At 42.3% G+C, this 21,081-nt stretch overlaps 2 protein-coding genes across 4 annotated transcripts in view; one reads left to right on the forward strand and one right to left on the reverse strand.

Annotated features, from left to right (window-relative positions):
* LOC120899972 (GATA zinc finger domain-containing protein 14) overlaps nt 1-17,532 on the forward strand; it is a 115,369-nt gene extending 97,837 nt beyond the window's left edge. Inside the window, exons 3-8 of the mRNA XM_040306376.1 lie at nt 5,766-5,872; nt 6,129-6,225; nt 12,423-13,131; nt 13,197-13,506; nt 13,616-14,133; nt 15,768-17,532. Coding sequence (XP_040162310.1) covers nt 5,766-5,872; nt 6,129-6,225; nt 12,423-13,131; nt 13,197-13,506; nt 13,616-14,133; nt 15,768-15,877 — 1,851 coding nt within the window. The 3' untranslated portion in view covers nt 15,878-17,532. The remainder of the gene's footprint in view (nt 1-5,765; nt 5,873-6,128; nt 6,226-12,422; nt 13,132-13,196; nt 13,507-13,615; nt 14,134-15,767) is intronic.
* A 5-nt stretch (nt 17,533-17,537) lies between these two features.
* Nucleotides 17,538-20,833, reverse strand: LOC120899973 (alpha-taxilin). 3 transcript variants are annotated; one of them, XM_040306377.1, is made up of 5 exons: nt 20,471-20,833; nt 18,783-19,308; nt 18,559-18,705; nt 18,311-18,491; nt 17,538-18,223 (listed from the first exon to the last, which is right to left on the reverse strand). In XM_040306377.1, exons 1-5 carry the CDS (start codon nt 20,475-20,477, stop codon nt 17,786-17,788), a joined length of 1,299 nt encoding a protein of 432 aa, XP_040162311.1. In that variant the 5' UTR covers nt 20,478-20,833; the 3' UTR covers nt 17,538-17,785. The 3 variants fall into 3 exon arrangements, with proteins under 3 accessions (XP_040162311.1, XP_040162312.1, XP_040162313.1); XM_040306378.1 differs by lacking the exon at nt 20,471-20,833 and adding an exon at nt 19,538-19,756; XM_040306379.1 differs by lacking the exon at nt 20,471-20,833 and adding an exon at nt 19,538-19,659 and having other exon boundaries at nt 18,783-19,393.
* Between the last annotated feature and the right edge of the window lie 248 nt (nt 20,834-21,081).

Genomic DNA, 21,081 nt, shown 5'->3' on the forward strand with positions numbered 1-21,081 from the left:
GGTAATTAAAGGTAACTGGTCACTTATCCACGAACTACTAGTACCTAGCTATTGATCGACGAACTGAGAAATATTTAACGATTTAAAGTAAAAAAAAATATTTATTAGTAGCTAGCAAGAGTACATATTAATGATAACTAGATGCAAGTGAGTAATCTTCGGATGGAATATAATTCAATGCGCAAAATTGTACGAATACCAAGTTATTAGGTATTAGATACAATAAACTGATCATTTGCGGTCTCGTGGTACAGTTGTCAACTCCAACGATTCAATAACATGACCGTCATGGTTTCAATCCTGAAACGGACAGTTTCCCCGTAGCAATGACTGGCTATCCGGCTGGATGGAAATGAATTAAGTCTCGAAAGCCTGTATAGACCGGCATGTCCTCGTAGAAAGTTACTCCCAAATTGAAGCAGCAGAACTGATTATTGGAATGAAGTGTTATTATTTGGAAAGGGTGTGACAAGAGTATCTAGTTCGTATAATTTTCTTTTAAACTAGGTATGATAAATGACAGAATAACTCGTTATTTTTATTCGTAAAAACAAATCATTTTCATGACTAGCTCAAAACGAACAAACAAGAGGTTGGTGTAATGTGTTGCAGATACTGCAAATTACAATAATATATTTGTTTTTGGATGCAACTGAATTGTTACATACATTAAATGGATCAAAACATACAATTCCACTTGTACATAAGTAATATTACACAAAAATACGAGAAGGTATGCAATATCGTTGATTTACCACATGCTCTGTACGACATACGATTGCATAGCTTCAGGCGTAAATTGTGCCACTGAAGCATCAGCATCCTGTTACTAACACATTTAAGGAATGTTGGCCAACGATTTAATAAGGGAATGTTTTCTTATTGCAAAGCAGTAGCATAAATTATTGGAAAGTATAATATTTAGAAGTGAAGATCGAACTAAATGACTAAATGATTGAAAATGGTATAATTATGAGAAGAGCAAAAAAAAGCTTTTGTAAGTATAAGCGTGTAATGTATTTATCTTACAAATTTATTCTGTAACTGCCTTGAATGTCTTTTCGTTCAAACGTATCCACTAAACAGCTACATTAGTTACATCCAACCCATTCCCTCACACAAACAAACCAACCCCCAAATGTACCAAAACGTACACGAAGTTTGAAATTAAATGTCTACTCGGTTATAAATTGCAATCGATAATTTCCATTACACAATACCATCATTTCCATGCAACTGTGTGTTTGTGTGTATGCAACCGTCACAAGGATGCAAGCCTTTGCTCCCTCATCCCGGCTAGTAAACTACCTGCACCCAGACTACAGCCAAGAACGAGAACTCCTCCCATCGCTTGTGTGTTACTACAAGTGCACTTTATCTACACGTACACGAAACATTGCCTCGGGCAGAAAATTGCATGTTTTCACCGGTTTCCGTAAGTGGAACGCTTTTGCCATTCACTTTAGGGGGGGCGGGAAACGTATTACATAGTGCGCTGCACAGCCTTGACGCGCCCTGGTTCGTGCCGGCGAACCCCGAAAAGCAGTTGCCTTTTTCGCTTTGATGAAACGTGCACGTGAAGACAAAATTGGTATGCCGTGGAGGGAAACAAACGAAAAACAATTCTTTTATCCATTATTTTTCCACCTGGACGTTTCAGCTCGGAGGGTGATGGGGAGAAGGATGCGATCGAAAAGATGGATATCGCTCATGCACGCTCGTACCCAGTCACTCGGCTAACGCAAACAAAACGCATGCATGATTGAAAGAGAAGATTGTTAGCTTTAGCTTACGCGAATAAGAGAGAGGGCGAAAAAAAAATACACGAACCATTTTTATCATTCATTACCGATGCCCTTCTACTCAACCGCAAAGCGAACACGCTTGCAAGATGAAGCGGCGCGGTGAAGACGCCGGCAAACGCTTTCCCGAGCAGATCCGGCTGAGGAGGACGAAGATGCTGCCGACGACGATGATGATGATAATGATGAAGAACATGATTGGATGTTTAATATTTTCCGCTTACTTTCTTTTGCTCTTTTTTCTGCCGTTTTTTTTCTTTTTGGTTTTCTTGTGGTTGATGTTGTGTTGCTCGTCTGATTGCAAGGCTTCTTCACGGTCCCGAAGCGATCGTTACGAAGCAATACAAAATATCGTACAAATCGAAGGAAAGGAATCGTTTTTCTTTTCTTCGTTTTTTTTTTGTTTGATTTGCAAGACATACCTTCACGCCGGCGGCCGGCTACGAGATTAAAGTCTTTTTGATATTAATCGGTCCATGCGGTGGTCTGTACAGCACCGTCGATGGCACCGTGAAACTCTTTTTTTGAAGTAGGAATTTATGGCCCGCATAGAATTTGTAGCAAAAAATCACTGTATGGAGAGAATGTTGGGTTCCCCGCTTTTCTTGAGGGTTTTGCTGGTACCTTTTCTCCTATTCTGTAGGTGATTATTTTTCCTATGATACGATTATGCGGCCTATTTCGGCCTTCATGAAGGAGAGGATAGAACGTTTCATCAATTGAAGGATCGATCGATTTGTTTTTCGGTTTGTCTTTTGGAAGGAGTTTCGTTGCTATGGTTGTTCCTACTTATTGTCAGGAAGTTAATCTACTTATCTTAAATGGGATACAAAATAGCACAAAACAACAAAATAACACAACATCTTCGGGAGCTTCTACCAAGCTCAATATGATGAGAAGATGAGAATCTTCCACTTGTTTTGCGGCTTAGCGAACAGGTTGGTTTTGGTCCAACTTTTGCTCGATTAACGCGCGCTTATCAAATCGAGTGGTTTGTTGTTTTAACATTACGGTTAACGTCAAGTAGGTGATTTGATTGCTTGTCTCAAGTTTTCGATTATCAATGTTGTGTAGCGTTATTGATCGGATCGCTTACTCGAATTGTTAACCTTTCAGCTAACGCAAAACGCTTCAAAAACTGGAACGTTTCTTGCTTAATCTTTTACTAATTGTGTTGAATTCTATTTTTATCTGCATAAATCCCAACCCATGAAAATTACTATGTTTTTCTGGAGAAAAATCCCTTTTCAACTACAGCACATGTGTTTGCTTGAAAAGTCCTCGCTCATATACCCACGTGTCCTCCTACTGACAATGAGTGAATTGGCAATCAGCCGCTACCTTTCCCCGTTCCGGCTTCATTTCCCACTCAACCCCCTTCCCTTTTTGTCCGCATAACAAACATCGGTGTCGTCCCCGTGTCATGCGTGTGGCATGTTACAACATTATCACTTGCCAACAGCCAACGCTTCTCCATACCGACGCGCTACTACTCTATCTTTTGCGCTTTTCGCTAACAGAATCCGATATCCATCCGTGCCAGCTTTTTAGCTCGCACAAACCTGGCAGGCGCCCACTTTACCGCCCAACCCATTGTCCCCTTTCCCTTTCTTCCAACAACAACGGTCCGTTATTAATGGTGCGTGGAGATGTTTACAAACGGTCGTTACATGGGGCAACAACGTATGGCCATGGTGTCGTTTACACATTTTCGAAGGATGTCTAGTCGGTGTTCGCTTGCGTCGTCGCCTGCTGCCCCTGCTCGGGAGACGTGTGTGGTGAATTTCCATTCCGGTGGCGGTGAAATGAAGCTTTTTCTTTCTGTTTTTCATCCAAACACACACACAAGGCAGCGACTAGCAAACGGACCGGCGTGCAAAACATGATACCCCTGCGATACGGTGCGATGAAAGTGCAAGTGATTTTGGTTGTGGTTTTTGGGGGGTTTTGGGTTTCATGTTCTTCACGCCGATGATAATGAAAGTATGTTTTTGCTTTTAGATTTGGTGCCATTTGATTGAAAACAAATCCTATTCCTAGTGGCTCAAGGCTAATGCTATGGTAATCGAATTCATAAATATTGAGCCGGTTTGGAGGAATGTATATTTTTGGAATCATCGGAAAATTCTGTGAAGATTGTGCATAAATCTCGATAATAGAGAGACAATAATGGTTGAAACATTCATACCTTCACGTTATGCTACGTATAGAAAATGAATACTCAGATAATCTTATTGTTTATTTATTTTATTTTATTTTAAATTCTTAAATTTTTAATTCCAATTACTCTCTTTAGTGATGTTAAGAACATTAATCTTTGAAACAATTCATGTTCGTGATGTTAGGAATTATGAATTACTTGAAAAAGAAACACGAAATGTGAGATTTTTTCTAATTCTAATAAATTGATTCAAAGTTTGCATTAATTTTTTTAAATAATCAGCTATAAATACATATTGCATACCAACAGGCGCTTTGCAATAGCCAATAAGCAGATATGCACCAACATACATGAAATCGTCTATTTATAATTCCAAATAACCCTTTTAATTTAATCAAAAATATTATTCAACTGCGTCATTGTTAACTTTACATATTCTTAATACAATATTAATACAATATATTTAATATTTAAAAAAAAGTATAGTAAACCCTTAAAACTACCGTTACGATTTAAAACTAATCGTCAATATTGCGAATATTTTTAATTTTGTTAAAAAAACATACCTTTGTTTCATCCTTCTGAAAAAATTTTGCATCATGTTCAAAATAGATTTAGTTATCACATGTTTATCTTTTCCTATATCGGTGCCCCGTTCGATTGCTTACCTTACGTCCTGTGTACAAAGTACCGTGCGCCTCCATCAACTCAGCGTTTGCAAAATTTCTCATTTTATTTTACCATTTTTAAATGCGCATTAATAATAGGATGCATGGTTTTCCATTCGTAGAGTGTTTTCCCCTTTCCTCTCTTGTTGTAAGCTCCCTACCATCCAACGTTAGCTATTATTAGGATGAGCTACTTCTGCTCACTCGAGAACTCGAGCGAGAGAGAGTTGCTGGCGCGCAAAAGTAATACTCACCCCCCAAAACGTTAAGCAAACAGCAAAGTTACACATTAATCATCATAATTTTACATCATCACGATGATCGGACACTGCACCAAAAAAGCGGGAAAAGCGTCAGAACCGGAGAAACTTGCTTCCCCAAAAAACTACCAACTTGCCAACATGATTTAATTCACTCCAATCATCGTCCGAGCGTGAAAAAGTAATTTAAATTAAAATAATGAACCGAGAGATCTCACCAGACTCCACCGTCCCCCGTCATCTGATAGCGAGCCAGAACACCTTCCCACGGAGGGAGAGAAGGAGAAGCGTACACACTACCAAAATCCTTCGGCAGCGAGCAACCCCGGAGGACAAACTTTTCTACTTTGCGCACGTTATCGTGGCCTCTGTCTTCGTATAAATTTTACAGCCAAATGAATGTGTAAATTAACCTTGATTTCAATATTTACTTTCGGTTGCTGGAAAGCTGGGGGGAGTGCTGTGTTTTGCCAGTGAGCAGTGACGATGTCTTCATTTACTTTGTGGGCGACGTGATTCACGCTGTCTCTTGTGGAAGCGCTTTTTTTATTCTGCGTCAAGCATCTGTTAATGTTGGTACCCAATTCCACAAGGGTAGTAATGTAGTATTTTTATTTTCAAAAAGTTGCTCCATCGTCTTTTGGGTGGTGAGACAATCACTGTTGATGCACCATTGCTGTGGATAGTCACGTGAAGTGTGCAGTCATTTGGCGATAGTGTTTTTAATGGCATTTTAAAGTTCTTCCTTACTAAAAAGAAAAATGTGAAATTTTACTTTATTTTACATTTATAGATATAAACGAAGATAAGAATTTAACATTGAAATGAAATAAACAACTACAATTAACGTTCTATTGTCTATCTTTATTTACAGAAATCCCTCCTAATTGGACGTATACCGGTGGCACAAATGACGGGCCCGATCAAGCGAGGACTGCTCTGGCAGCAGCGCGACCGATTGTTCTCCCGCTGGAAAGAGAGGTACGTACATTGGAACCGTATTAATGTCGACGTTGAACTAAGCCACCATCATGTCCCCATCCACCACACACACACACAAACACCAACAAACATCCCAAGCGGGGATCCCCATTTTACAATGCTGCTTCCTTTTAATGGGTGCTGTTCCACCACGGTGCGACGGTGCAGCATTAGCTCGCCTGTATGCCCGGATGCCGAACGACATTCGACACACGACACTAATTATGGAACGTTAACTTTGATACCCTTTTTCCAGATACTTCATCCTAACACGTGATTATCTCAATTGTTTCAAACGAGCCACCGGATCCGCCTCGGAGAAGATATCCGACATGGGACAGTTTATATTTAAGGTAAGTTTCTGATGGTGGTCAGGCGACGTTGTTTTTTTAATATACAATTCCATGCACTACACAGGGTTATAAAGGTGTATGTGTGCGTGTTTTAATATGCTCGTATAAGTTTGCTGACCACTATGTGAAAATGGGATGGATTAGTTGGGCAAACAATTTACTTTAGACCGTATCGGCACATAGCAGTGAACCAGTGAAACATTACAAATTCTGTCACTGGCAAAAAGCTCGGCACCATTGCTTTGTTATTCGTTTGTTCGAATTGTACTGGGGAAATGTGGGAACCGATTCGTACGATCGAAGTGCACGCAAAAGTGCAAATATTTGCCCCGGGTCACGGTGGGCGTCGTTTACATTCCTGGCGAGTGCGATTTTTCCCTACCAAACGCACTAGAATGCAAACGCAGTTCAATGCACTAAAGAAATGGAGGCTGTTATTTCCTCGTTTGATTGCGTCGTTGGTAAGCAGTGGCATTTAAAAGACCGTTCACCCCATTTTGTTCGAAGGGTTTGAGCTGATGCACAATGAAGTTTTGTATTTCTTTTGCTAGTCTGATTTTGTTCTTTTATATAATAAACTTATCCAAAATGAGACAAATGAGACATCATATTTTATTTTTGCAATATTATTTTTCTTTTAATTCTATTTCTATTGTTTGCATTTCACGGATACTTTCAATCTAAAAAGATTCATATCTTTTAAATCTTTTCACAATTATTTATATAGTTTGACAACGGTTTACAATTTCAATAAGTATTACATTTTTCTCTAATTATTATTCATTTCATTAAATTACACTAAATATATATTTATAAATATTTATGTCAGAAAAATTTTACTTGGGGAGCGCTCTGATAGAAATATTGTTTCATATACCAATTCAAATTATTAAGTCGGTATACATGAAACGATTATGTAAGTTTGATTTTTTTCACAATTTCAGGCCTCATAATTTAGTTCAACTATTATTTCTATAGTCTACCATTAAGGTTTCACTGAAACTCTTGAACATATCTTAAACTAAATTTAATTGGAGTAATAGTCATCATATAATATAAAAATTCGAAACAAGTTCAATAAAAAACAGAATAGAGTTACAATCAAAAGAATAATACACAACTATCAACAAAAAACTGGGAGATTAGAAAATGAAATAGAAAAAGTCTGCGGAGCGAATTAAAGAACAGAAGGTGGTTTGATACTTGAAGAAGCATCTATTTTTTACATATTTTAAAAAATAAAAAACACATTCTTGCTGAGCAGGCCAACGAGACAGAGAGATACATACCTTCAAAAAGGACTAAAACGTAAATTGTAATACAAATTAAAACTCAAAATTAAGGCATTACCCTAGCTTAAAGCTTAAATAGCTTTAAGTATGGTTTTTTACTGTTGCTTGGAAAGGCATCAATTTATTTGATTTACTATTATGTGTGCATCTTTTATACCATTGTTCAGCAGCTATTATTCATTAAAAGAACTACATTTTAAATTAAAGTTACATGTAAAATGTTCAATGAAAATAGCATCTTTATAATACTCAAAAAGGTCCTTTTTGAGAAGATTTTAATTAAAGCCAGACAGTAATTCGTAATTCCCAAGTTACATGCCAGTAATGAACGAAATTCCACACAAATCTCTCGCCCCAACGAAATATCTTCTATTGTGCGTGCTTCGCTCCGTGCGCGTATTAAAGGCAAAACGTCTGTCAAATGGCAAATCAACAAACGTACCCATTTGCACAGTTCACGCTACTGTTTGACTAGTCCTGCCAAAGCCCAATCGTATTCGCCCGCTAAACCCCGTACCTTTATCGTTAGGTGCGTACGATGGTTGTGTATTCTTGCTGTGGGATAGAACGTCGTACTGTGCTTTGGATGTTTCCGTTGTCGTCTGTGCCCACAACACACGCGTCTGTGGTTCTGCATCCAAGAATCAATGCACCGAACGCAATTGCGCAAGAGAAGTGCATCACGTACCTAGTAGGGAGCGCGCACAAAAACGAGCGCTAAATAGATGTGCCTGAGCCGCCGTCCAGACAAACGTCATCCATTCTACGGCCACTTGCGCGGTGAAACTCCTTCCTTTTAAAACGCGCGAGTGCAGTGGGCTGGGCAAACATGGGCGGTGGGTTGGAAAAATTTCATTTTCGCACATTCTCACGATCGAGCAGATGCGGTTAGCGCCTGGAACGTTGAAGAAACGGAAGCGGAATCCGACCGGTCGACCGGTCGTTCCCAGTTCCGAGCTAAGCGTGGAAACGTGTTGTCGTACCATTGCCGATGGCTTTTGGTTGGTTCTGTGTCGGTCGGTTTGCGAGGTTGGCGGTTCCTTCGCCCGCTCGGCTTTGCGGCCGAATGTGTAAACAATGCAACGCGCAAAGTGCACTCGAAGAAAGCCGTTGTGGGCCGTGGCTGGGTGGGTTCGCGAGCTCCGACGATACACGGTCACGGTGCTCAGGGATTTGCAGCATCTACGTGCAGTGTGCGCAAAAAGTACAAAAAAAACATCGTCCCGAAGGAGTGGAAATGCAATTAAGTGCGCTTTGCACTTGCAAAAATCAAATGTTTGTTCAGTGGAGTGCATATAAATTGCTTTTAATTGATTCGCCTTACGGGCGGGCGGGTTCGGTGCACCCGGTCCTTTCGTCATTGTCGACCTGCGTACGAGACGTCGTAGTGCATCGATAATCCGACTGCTCCTTTTAAAAAGCCTCCACCTTCACACACACATACTCATGGAATGAGTTTAGTGCGTTTAGTCAGAATCAACTCAATCAGCTCAAACGCGAACGAACGCTGTAACGATCGAACCGTAAAAAGGAATTCAACAAACTCTCGCCCCAACAAACACGCCCACCCCGAACAGGTGCTTCAGCTGGCAGGTCAGCAAGCTCAGCTCAGACAAACAAGATAAGGAACTAACGAGAAATGTGGATAAACGACTGAAACTCAATCAGCAAATCCAATGAACTCTGACGCCCCCTGCCCGAGAGTGTGGGATCGTTCAATTCGCGTTTCGTTAATCAAACACGTAGAGAGCGCGCGCGGAGTTATTAACATCTTTTTGTGTTATTATACTGCAGTGCTGGTGTGCGGTGTTGAGCGACTGTGCTGAAGTGGTAGTAAATCCCCAGGAAGGATGTTTGCGGTGGGAGAGGGATTAGGGCGAAACTATCGCTCGTTGACTTCCACTCAGAAGCAATCAGTACATCGATTAACGTGAAACTCCCTGTTGGGGGATGAGTCTTACGTTATGGGTAGTGTCGTTGGGATGGAGCTTTTTTTTTAAATGATGCTGGAGATGTTTTATTGTAAGCGGGAATTATTCGTTCATTTAAATTGTGTGCAGATCCTAATGCAATTTATTGTTTGAAATGTGGTTTGAAGTAATGGACGAAACGAAATGGACGAATGGGCTGAATAATTAACGAAATAAGCAATTGTTTCTGATTGTCCGCGTGTAATTATTTTTTATTTTACTGTTTACTTTTACTTTTTTACTTTTATCGTACTTAAAATGTCAATTATATTTTTATAATAACATTTAGTATATTTTGAGTCAAAATTCATATTCATTTAACTTATCGCTTTCCACTTCGTCAATCATATATTAAAAAGAATCCTGGTCAACTGGATTTGCTATAAAGTTGGAGTTTAAGTCAATAAATCGTAGAATGTAAAAACTAGATCAACTGAGTTTGTTCCAGAATTTACAATAAAGTCTGCTCAGGATTTCGCATTAGGAAATTGCTCAATCAACCCATCTTAGCAGGTTTGAGTTTTGACTTATTGAACTACCGCCAAGTCAAAACCAGCAATCGATCCTCACACTCTTTGAAATACCATAGAATCCTTATTCTAACGACAAAGAGGGTCGTACAGGTGTCGCACTTCTTGTTGTTGATGGCCAGCACAAAAGCCATTGTTTTAAGGTTTGGCACTCTACTAGGCACCAGCTTCGAGCGAGGAACAGCACAATGTATGGATGCTACACTTAACGGTGTTCCATTCCTCGCATTCCTTAATGCTTTCTTCAATTGCAGAATAGTTGTCCATGACTTCTGGTTGTTTTTGCGAAAGTAATCGATGGCAGAAGCAAAATAGATCAAATGTTTCTTTTCCCATCTTTCCCTGAGCGGCAGAGTGTCTTCCCTTTGGTGATATGATGTTAATATCCATAGTACTCTAATTGCATCAAGTTATTACAAGTGTGCACACGATCCAAACCCTGTTTTGTTAACAAATTTGATGCCTCATACCTACCATACATTAGATTAGATAGATTGGATGGATACATTATACATTATTACCAATTAAATATAAAAGTATCCATTGTTCCCACGGCTTCCGTCTTTACTTAACTATCCGTTATTGTAAAAAACATTTAATAAGGAACATTTAATAAATTAGTTACAACTAGATCGGTTTTGTACCATTTTGTATAGACATAAAGGCTTGGAGTTTATGGCTGAAACGTTTTTGGCAGTAAACGGATGCTAATGTTAAAGTATATTGGCCCTGTCTTCGACGCTTTTCTAGAGTGTTTATGTTTATGATTTCAAGTCATTTGTCCAGTCATTGCTGGTATTGGTTTGTTTTATCGTGTCCCTGTTCTCGTCGATCTGGTTTAAGAAACTAAAATTCGTCAAATAAAAAGACAACACACTCGCCGAATTCCTATTGACACACCATGACACGATGCTCCTTACCGCACACGGCGCTTCACATTAGGTATTCAGTCACTCAAACATCGCCGCATGGTTGCCCAGAGTGTATTTATTGCTTAACACTTTAAGCGCCGTGTCATATAAATTCGCATGACGGTTTTGCTCGCCGTTCAGCTTTGCTTCTGACGCTCAGTGATTCTCTCGAGAACGAATGAGGTAGGAAAGAGAGAACGAGAACGACATGTGCTACGCCGCTTATCGCAATGAAACAAAAGAGTGATAACAATGTCACGAGAAACTGTCGCTCTCATCGCTCTCTTGCCATGCGCTACGTGCTCATTCAAAAACTGTGACGTCAGGCCGGCGGTCAAAGTGTTAAGTATAGCTACTCCTTTAGTATAGCTAAGCTTCTTAGACACTATGAACACTATAGTATCGACCGTAGGAGGCGACTTTATAGAGCTATAACGAACCTATGTTGCATATGTCTAGAAGTTTTAACTCGTCCTAGACATACTTTGATTAGAACCAAAGTGGCATTAGTGCCAATCAGCTATTAGCTTTATTTAACACTGTTGACCACAATTAATGTTAGATCGTTAAGTAACACATGGTGTTCAGATAGTTGGGATAAGTTGCTTAGGCCGCAACGTAGGCCACGCCAATATTACCCTAAATAAATAAGTCGTAACGTTGTTACTGCTTTCTTCTTTTATGTATGTTTTGTTACAACATAAATGCGATGAAGAGTTACAGTTGTCTGAAATAAAGTAAAAATCCGTATAAAACTATTGGTTTTTAATTGTTGATATTTATTATAAAATCATTATATATTTTAGACTCAGTTTTAATCAGTTTAAAGTTATATTTTGTTAGATTCAAACGCAATCCTTCAATGAAACAAGTAAAATCGTAAACAAAAAGCCTCTGCCGGCGGTAATTACACCTCATTCATACCAATGGCGAGTTTAACGAGCCCAGCTAAATAGCAACAGCTAATTGTTTTCTATTTTTCACCACATTTTCATTCACCTCCCCATTCATTTTTCATGTTCGTGTGCAAAAAATATATTTCACTCAAAGGATAAAACACAAATCAACAATCGTTAGAAAAAAAAAACAACCTTAAACTCCACGCTTTAATTCCTATTGGAATAGGTAGAATGAACAAATGCTCTAAACTGCTCCATTCATTGCCAATTGGAAACGGAATTGAATTCTGACCTAATTAATCGTGTCATCAATTTGGGCTCAAACAAACACACACAAATGCAGTACAAATGAGCCCCTCGATTGTGATTCATTTGGGGTAATTGATTTAGAATTCTAAAAATACGCTATCAGCCCTTTATCAGCCAGAGCTTGCAAACCTACACCAAATGGCCGGCGATGAATAGCCACTAATTATCCGATGATTAGCGTTTTCAACATTAGTTTACACTCGCCCTCCCCTTTTTTCGGATCAATTTTCTTCCACATTTATTCTAACCGTATTGATTTGTTTTCCTCTCCGCAAAAAACCAACAGATCAAACTAGTCGACGTGGAAAAGGTGGAATGGCTGAACCGGCGGTCGTACAGCGCGATAGGCCTGCTTCTCGGCTCGCGAGAAGGGCGCGTCCTGTTGCGCAGCGACCAGGGCCTGGAGGATTGGTTCGAGCTGCTGGAGGAGTGCACGCTGAGCAGCAAGGAGCGGCGTCGTGCTCTTCGACTAACGCAAGGGCCACGATCGCGCGCCTCGCTAGCGGCCCCCGTGTCTGCGGCCTCACTGCAGAGCAACCACCTCGGGCTCGGCGGTACCTACTCCGGTGCGATCGAGGATTGGCTCATGTCCCGGCACCAGAAAACGGGCGCCCAGCGCTTCAACCACATTCTGCTCTCCGACTCCGTGCCCGACCTGAGCTCGATCAACGAGAACGGGCTGTGCAGTGGACTGCTGACGAACCACTCGACGCCGAAGAAGGTGCCGAACGCACGCCACAACCTGTCCGGTGGTGGTGGTGGTGGTGGTTCGAGCAATGGCTACAGCAGCCACAACGGCAGCCTGTACAATGGCTTCCCGTACTCGCCGCTGAAGAAGCTGGCGGACAACTTTGTGAACGGCAACCACAGCTACACGCTGCACGACGATCTCGAGGAGGAGGTGGAGCTGCGCCGTGGCGGCCGTTACCGTGACAATGACGACCTGTACAGACGGCCGCTCGGTCCGGGCGGGAACGATAGTAGCCGCCATTCGTGTAAGTATCTTCGAGTGGCTGTTACATATCTTTTCGTTTGCTAAATTACAACTTCACTCCAACAGTCTTAACGGATCTGGACTATGCCGGGTGTGACAGTGGGCTCGATACGCCACCGTCCACCCACCGTCCGTCGAGCTGCCGGGACAACATCTACTTTGCCTCGGCGTACAACAACCATCACGCGCACGGGTCCGGATTCCTCGGCAAGGACAAGACGACCGACACCGGCATCAGCTCGTCCCGTGGTACGCTTGTCTCGCCGGCGAGCAGCATTCGCCACGGGTACGTCAACGTGCAGCACTTTAACGGCAACGGTGGCAGTAACAACACCACCACCAACAACAACAACCATCTGAACAGCTACGGATCTCGGTAAGTTTGTGCTAAAAGCTGTGCTGAGGATTAATATAAAACACGAGAGAATTTCATTATAATTTGCCTTTTTCTCTTTCTCGCTGGCGCAACCACCGCAACTCATCAGCTACAGCGTGCAGGAGCAAAAGATCCTTCGCGCGCGCAACACGGAGGAGAACAAAAACTCGATCCGCTCGGTACGGGCCGAGTTTTTCGACCAGAGCAAGTACAGCAACGGCAGCAACAGCAACAATCATACCCTCAACAACAATAACAACCACATCAACAACAATGGTAGTGGTGGTGGCGGTGGCCATCATGCGCAACACTTCCATCCGCACCACCATCAGCACGTGGTGCATCAGCATCCGAACGGTGGCGCTGTCGGCAGCAATGGCAACATTCATCAGCATTTTAACGGGCTTAACAACAACCACAACCACAACCACAGCAACAGCAGCAGCAGCAACAATAATAACAACAATGGTAATGGGAATGGTGGAACGTTGAGCGATCGCGCCTCGATCCTGTCGGGGAACGGTAATGGAGGCGGCAATGGCACGGGCTCGACGCAGCGTGATCGCTACCAGCAGCATCCGGCCCTCGCTGCCATCATCAACGAATCGCAGGGAATGAAATTCAGAGGTAGGTGAAAAGAATGGGTAAAGGAAGAAAAAGAAAGGTGTAATGTTCCCATGGTTTATTGATCACCATTGATCTCATGGTGTAATCTCGGATTATAGTTTCAGTGAAATTGAACGTAAAATGTTGGGGTTTTCTGCTATATTTCATTAAATATTAATCAGAATATGGCTTATCCTACATCAAAAAGATATTAAATTTAGTGATGTGCTCTTTGAAGCGCACCCACGACTCTGATACGACTCCGACTATTGTTAGTCTGATACTGACTCCGGCAAAATCCGAGCTACTAGTTCCGCCCGGAGTCCACGGAGTCGTCCATAGTCGCCCGGAGTCGTCCGGAGTCGTTCGGAATCGTCTGAAGTCGTTTTGAGTTGAAATCGACTGGAATCGAAGTCTGTCGGAGTCAACAGGAGCCGACCGGTGAAATGTGCTTGGGATCAGGGATTTCATTGTTTTTTTAGTGTTTCACTTTGCACGTGCACTTCGAATACCGGTCTTTGTTTCGAAGGCCAATTCCGGCCGATTCCGGACAACTCCGACTCCAACCGATACCGTACGACTCTGGACGACTCCTACTCCGAACGATTCTGAATTATTCTGAGCGACTCCGAACGACTCCGGATGACTCCGACTTCGGACGACTCTGAGCTATTTTGCCAACTTGACCCATCATTAATTCAATTCCCCAACTATTTAGACAAAAAAATGCTAGGTTTCGTTATCGGACAATCTACTGAATTTATAGATACTTTGTGTTTCATTGTCATTGTATAATTGTCTAGTCCGATCCATCCTTGAGTTCAGCTGTGTAGTGCGGTGTCCTCAAACAACAAGGCTCTGGGCGAAAATTGAATCTGTGCAACGTAGATTTACTTAGAGTCGCGGTTCGTTGCCTTCCTTGCTCCCAATGTTTGTTACTTGAGCTACAATCTCTCGAACATCGCCGAAAAGTTGCACAAACTGTGTTTGTAGCCAAGCGGTTGAAGCATGAGATTGACGCGCCTGAGATGCTAAAAAATATTTCCATTGACGCATCAACCAGAACTCATAGAGAACGTACATTCCTGCAAACTGAGTATAGGAGAACTTTAGCCTGACACAACGACCTTCTCTGGACAATGTGTAGACAGTTCAATTCTCATTTCGACTTCCGTTTAACTTCCATTTGACTACGCAGAGCTTTAAAATTAGGATATTAGATTCGTACGCACTCGGTAATAGTCAAGACTAGTTTTAGCACATCTAGCATAAAAAAAAGTTTAACGTTAAAAAAACATAAATTATCGAATGGTTTTATTGCGTTTCCGTTAGTTTTTTATCGTTTCCCGAAATATGTTGAATCGTTCACATGAATTGGTTTTTTTTCTATTTTTAAATCAAATCATGAAAAATTAATTAAGAACGCTTCCAAAAATCATCGGAAAACAATTAAAAAAAACATCATAGTAAATCCTGCAATAAAGGCAAGAAAGTAGTTTAACGATCACCTAAAAATGATTTTAAAAATTATAAAAAAAGGGAAATAAATCAAACAATCATCGAAAAAGATAAGAAAAATCCGATTAGAAACAGCGGACATTTAATTTTTAATTTTTAATTTTTTTTATTTTAATTTTAATTTTTCTAATCCGCAGATCGTTCCTATTCCGACTGTCAGCAGGCGCCGCGACCCCGCCAGTGGACGAACAACACGCCGAGCCCGAAGCGCATCCCCTTCCTCGGCACACCACCGACCAGAGTGTAAAAGGTGAAACGACGACGACGACGGACTGCTGGCCGATGCCGAGGCTTTCTCCCCAATTCTTTCAAACTACACACGCCAGTAAACCCGATAGTGAAAATAATTGCAAATACAGCTAATATAGAGCAACAAACAATAGTAGGAAACAAAAACCAATTTCCCTTTTTTTGTAAATGCACAGTAAGCTCTTGCGCTGCGCATCCCACCATACGGCAAGTACAACGGAAAGGCACCTCGACGACGACGATCATCGAACGATCGTGCACATACTTCCCCAATCCCTCCTTTTATTGCGCACGTGCTTCTCTTTCTTCGTGCACGAAGATTAATTTACGAGAGAAGAAACTAACTCCCTTTAACGTCCTTCCCCATCGGCCCCATCGATCAACTTTGTGTGAAACGCGGTAATGCTCGAAAATCTACCACTTAGAACACCTGCCACACCTGTCCAGTGTTCTGAACACTAGTTTCTGTTTCTGTGCACAGTTCCCCAGTGACTGTGGCTATTTCGCCGAAGCAAACACGAGCATTTACAAATAGTTAAATACTAATTTAAAAAAAACACGTTATACAGTATAAATGTAAATCCATTCGTCGTTGTACTTGCTGTATTTGTGGTGCGATATGAAGCGCTTACCATTCTGTGCGTAGTTCTGTGTAGTAAAGGGTTTGAATTCGGACTTTTGAATGATAGCGTAGTTTCTGTAGGGTTGCTGTTCCAACATGTCTCTCTCTCTCTCTGTCTCTGTGCGTGGTGTTTTGTGCATCACGAGTATCCAAATAGTAGCATAAGTACACTAACTGTTGTAGGTAACAATTTGCAATAATCAGTGCGATCGCGTCAAGCTTATTACAATGTGGCGTGTTCAGTTGCGTTTTGCGGCGGAGGGTTCAAACATACAATTAGCTTCGAGTTTGTGAATGGTGTTTAAAATTACACAAAGCAACAAACAAACAAAAAACCTGTAAATTGCTGTACGCGTGTGTGTGTTAGGAGGAAATCAATACGCTAGAACCTATTGAATTAGTGCGCTAAGTCTTAGACGGCCCATAAAACCATAAATCAATCATACATCATACAGCTCACCAGGAAAATGCTTCAACGCACCTGTGCGGTAGGTGCGTAGTTGTCGCGTTCGTTTTTGGATGTTTAGCAAAATTTTACAAACATTGTGCGTAAACATGTCTTGCCTGCCACGTGGTTGTCGTTCATTAGAGATATTAGAGCATCGAAAATTAGGCGTTAGTGTAGTGCTGAAACAAAACAACTCACAATTCCGAAAAGGAGCAGTCTGGTTGGTGTGTTTGTGTGTGTTTGTATGTATAGTCGGACCCCTTATACTAAACTTATTATACGATTTTATACGCAAAAATGAAAAAAAGGATAGGGAAACAACCCAGCTTAGTGATTTTGATTTTCGAACGCTTGCTTTTAATAGGGAAAATTAAGGAGAGGACAGAGAGAGAGCAAAAAAAATGATAATCGCGAGCCTAGAACCGTTGAATGTGAAGAAGCAAACCGTTTAGTGGTGTCATCTTACTGTTTTTCTTTCGCCTTTTTGTTATGTTTTGAAAATAATGAAAATAACACGAACTGCGTGTGTTCTGACAAGACAAGAAGTGCATACAATAAAGGTAAAATAAAGTAAAAAAAAGAGCATGGTGAGTTTTGGTTACTTGTTACGGGGGCGTTTTTTTACGATTTATTCCGTTACATTATGCGCTGCCGGCTGCACGTGTGGCCGCAAACGGAAAGCGAAAAAAAAAGTACAAACAGTACAAACGGGGATTGGGCGAAAAAGAAGACTTCACAACGGACCGCGCAAATTACGAACAACACAAACACTAATCGGGTGCAATAAATTAAAACGTATTCGTGAAATAAAAGAATTTTGGAACAAAACCACAAAACTAACTCGATTCCGCGGACACTTCCTGCTGTACTGCTGCTTCCTGCTCCTGGCCTGCGGGGGACGATGGCGTTGATGGGTTTGGTTTTTCAGTCGCATGCCCATTCACCTGTTTGCTGGCATTGGTTTGCTTCACCTTCTGCTTCTTCGTTTCTGACGGCGGCGATGGGGCGCTTTCGGCCGGCTTTTCCTCCTCCTCCAGTGGTTCCGCCGGTACGGGCAAGTTGGCTTCCTTCAGGGCCGCCAGATAGGTGGCCCGTTCGGCCTGCAGCGTGCGGCACAGCTTCTGCAGCTGCGTCAGCTGGCGCGTCGTCTTGGTGAGGTGCTTTTCCCGCTCGATCTGCTCGTCCAGCATCTTCTGCACGGTGGCGTTGCTCGTTTCCCAGCGCGACTTCCACGCCATCGTTTCCTTTTCGAGGGTTTTCATTTTTTTCGACATCTGTTAAAATGGGACGAGCGAAGGGAATCGTCGATGTGTGGTTTTTAGTAGAGAAAAATGTTAAATTACAGCATACACAGTACGTACCTTCTTCATGTCCTCCTGGTAGCCTTCGTAAATGCTTCTACTCTTCTTGAGCGAGTCCTGGAACTCGCCGTACTTGTCGGAGTACATGTTGACCTGGCCGCGCAGGTGCGACTCGACCGACTGCAGGTCAGCCAACTGCTTCTTCACCTTCTGCAGCTCGGTCATTAGTACAAGCTTCTCCCTGTATAACAAAAAAGAAGGAGAATAGAATTAACATCTCGCACAAGTTTAATTGAAGTCCATCTTACGCCAGGAATTGCTCTTTTTCGCTGTTTGCCTGCATCTGCAGCTTCGCCAGCTTGGCATCGTTCAGCTGCGTCACCAGCTCCATCTGTTTGTTCATCTTGTCCATCTGCTGGTCGCGCAGCTCGTACTGCTCCAGTATAAACTTGAACCTGTCGCGAAAGGGGCCACAAAACAAATTACGTTTCCAAACTACTCCTTCATTACTGTCCCACCACCACCAACTTACTTCTTCGCCATCTCCATGTTATCCTCCTTCAGCTTCATGTTCTTATCGTTGTTCTCGTTCATCACCGCCTGTATGTCGTTCAGGGACTGTTGGAACTTTTCCTGCGTCTCCTTTCGCTTCTCCTCCTCCTGCTGTATCTGCGCCAGGCTCTCGTCCTTGATCGTTTTGTTCTGCCGCTGCAGCTCCCGACAAAGGCCCTCCAGCTTCGTCTTCGTCATGGCCATCTTGTCGTGCTCGAGGATGAGATTTTCCTTCTCACGCTTCGACGCTTCCAGCGTCCGATCGTACTGCTTGTGCAGGGCGACCAGGCGCCGGTTTTCCTTCTCCGACTCCACCAGCCGCTTGTGCACGGTCGCGTACTTCTCCTCCACCGTCATACCGCTCAGCGCTTTCGCCAGCTGCTCCTCAATCTTGGCCTCCCGCTGCTTGTCCTCGCGCAGCAGCTTCTTCGCTTCCGCATTGCTGCGCGTCGGTTCACCGTTGCCAGCTTGTACATCCATACCGTTGCCGGGTTTACTAGTAACGTCTGCAATGGAGGACAGATGGTGGCTGGTGTGTAAGGGACACTTGGACGCCGTCGTTTCGTTCGCTTCGCAAATCGCAGCTCGATACTATTTAATCAATAACCCAAGGAAACGGATTATCCCCGCCATACACCTGCCTGCCTCAGTGTGAGCCGGCAAATGGGCAGTAATTTGATGTAAATACAATATTCCACCATTCATGGAGCTTGTGAACAACAACACACTCCTTACCTCTTTGCAGGAAACGGCACAGCACAGTGCAACTATCTTTGTTTTCTTTGCCGATAAACGTGTACACCGCTGAGTCCACAAACTCTTTCTGTTCAACAGCTCAACAACGACCGCAAGGGTGTATTAGCATATTTTACGTGTTGAGTGGTTTGGGTGCCTGTTTTTTTACAGCGCATGCAATACGCATGCTACTGCGTTGTTTGTAAACAAAGCCGTTGTTTCTGACAGCTGCTTGACGTTTCGACCGGGTGTGCGCGTTTACTGTGTGCGGTTCAACATTTCTATGTTTTTTAACCGTTTTTCTTTGGTCGTTAAATATTTTTTAAATATTACCTTTTACAGCAGTTTTTTAGTTGTATTAATGTAAATGTCCCTTCCGCCGTAATAAAAGACACTACTGATGCAGTAGAATATTGAAAAATGGGTACAAATCCGCTGCATTTCATTTACCTGCAGAGAATTTTTTGCTTTTGATTTATGTTTTTTTACTGGAAACCGCATTTCTAAACAATTCTTGGTAGTTTACAAACCCTTCATTCCACGAAAAACTTTCATAGTTTGTCGTTTAAATTCTTAACCTCCCCGTGACACGCACGGCGTAAACGCCGAACAGTGCAGCTTCAGCGGGGGCTATTTTTATACCAATAACATCCAGCAGACCCCGTCATGTAAGGCATTACGCACTATGCAATCGGTAAAAGTCCCTTTAATTATTCTAAACGATCCCAATTGTGCTATAATTTCATGTACCAACCGATCATGATCTTTGTCGAAGATCGCCTGCCATTAACTCGACCAACACTGAGCAACGAGAACGTGTAGTGAGGAAAGCGAATGTTTCAACACGGAAGCACGAGGCAAATTTTACATGCCGAAACCCGAAGTAATTCGCCGAGAATGTGAACGGCCACCATAGGAGGGGAAACATCTTACCTGCCATATTTTGTTGTCGAAACACACTCTACGTAATTTCTGCAAAGTTTCACAATTCTTTCACAAGTCTTTTACAAATTAGAAGTTAGATTATTTTTTGTCACATACGCACATACACACGCACACACTTTTTTTTTCTGACGGCGACCGGTGATCTAGTTATTGCACCGTGTCACGCACGCCACAGTATCCACCGGAAAGTGAGCGTGCACGGGGCATGCTGGGCGTTCAGCACGAATCGCTGCCTCTCCCATGTGCTCTCTCTCTCTCTCGCTCTGCGCGCGTTACCAAAAATAGATAACATCGCCCTCAAATGGATGATGTGTGTGTGTTTGTTATGCTATGTTTTCTGTGCAAAGAAAATTCATCCCATTGCTTCCCCTTCCCGTTCGAGCGAGCGATCAACATCGATCTTCAACCGATCGCAATGAACTTCATGTTTGTAACACTGTGCTGCGGAAGATAGTGACAGGGAAGGTTTTGTGTTTCAATTCGTTTTTTTTTTATTGTTTCATAAAAATTACTCTACTATATTTTGTAATAGGCGAAATTTGATGTGAATTTGTTGTGTTGTGTGTAATTTTGGTTTTTGTTTTTCTTCTGTGGCTGTA

This window comes from Anopheles arabiensis, chromosome 3, assembly GCF_016920715.1.
Source record: "Anopheles arabiensis isolate DONGOLA chromosome 3, AaraD3, whole genome shotgun sequence".
NCBI classification, from domain to species: domain Eukaryota; kingdom Metazoa; phylum Arthropoda; class Insecta; order Diptera; family Culicidae; genus Anopheles; species Anopheles arabiensis.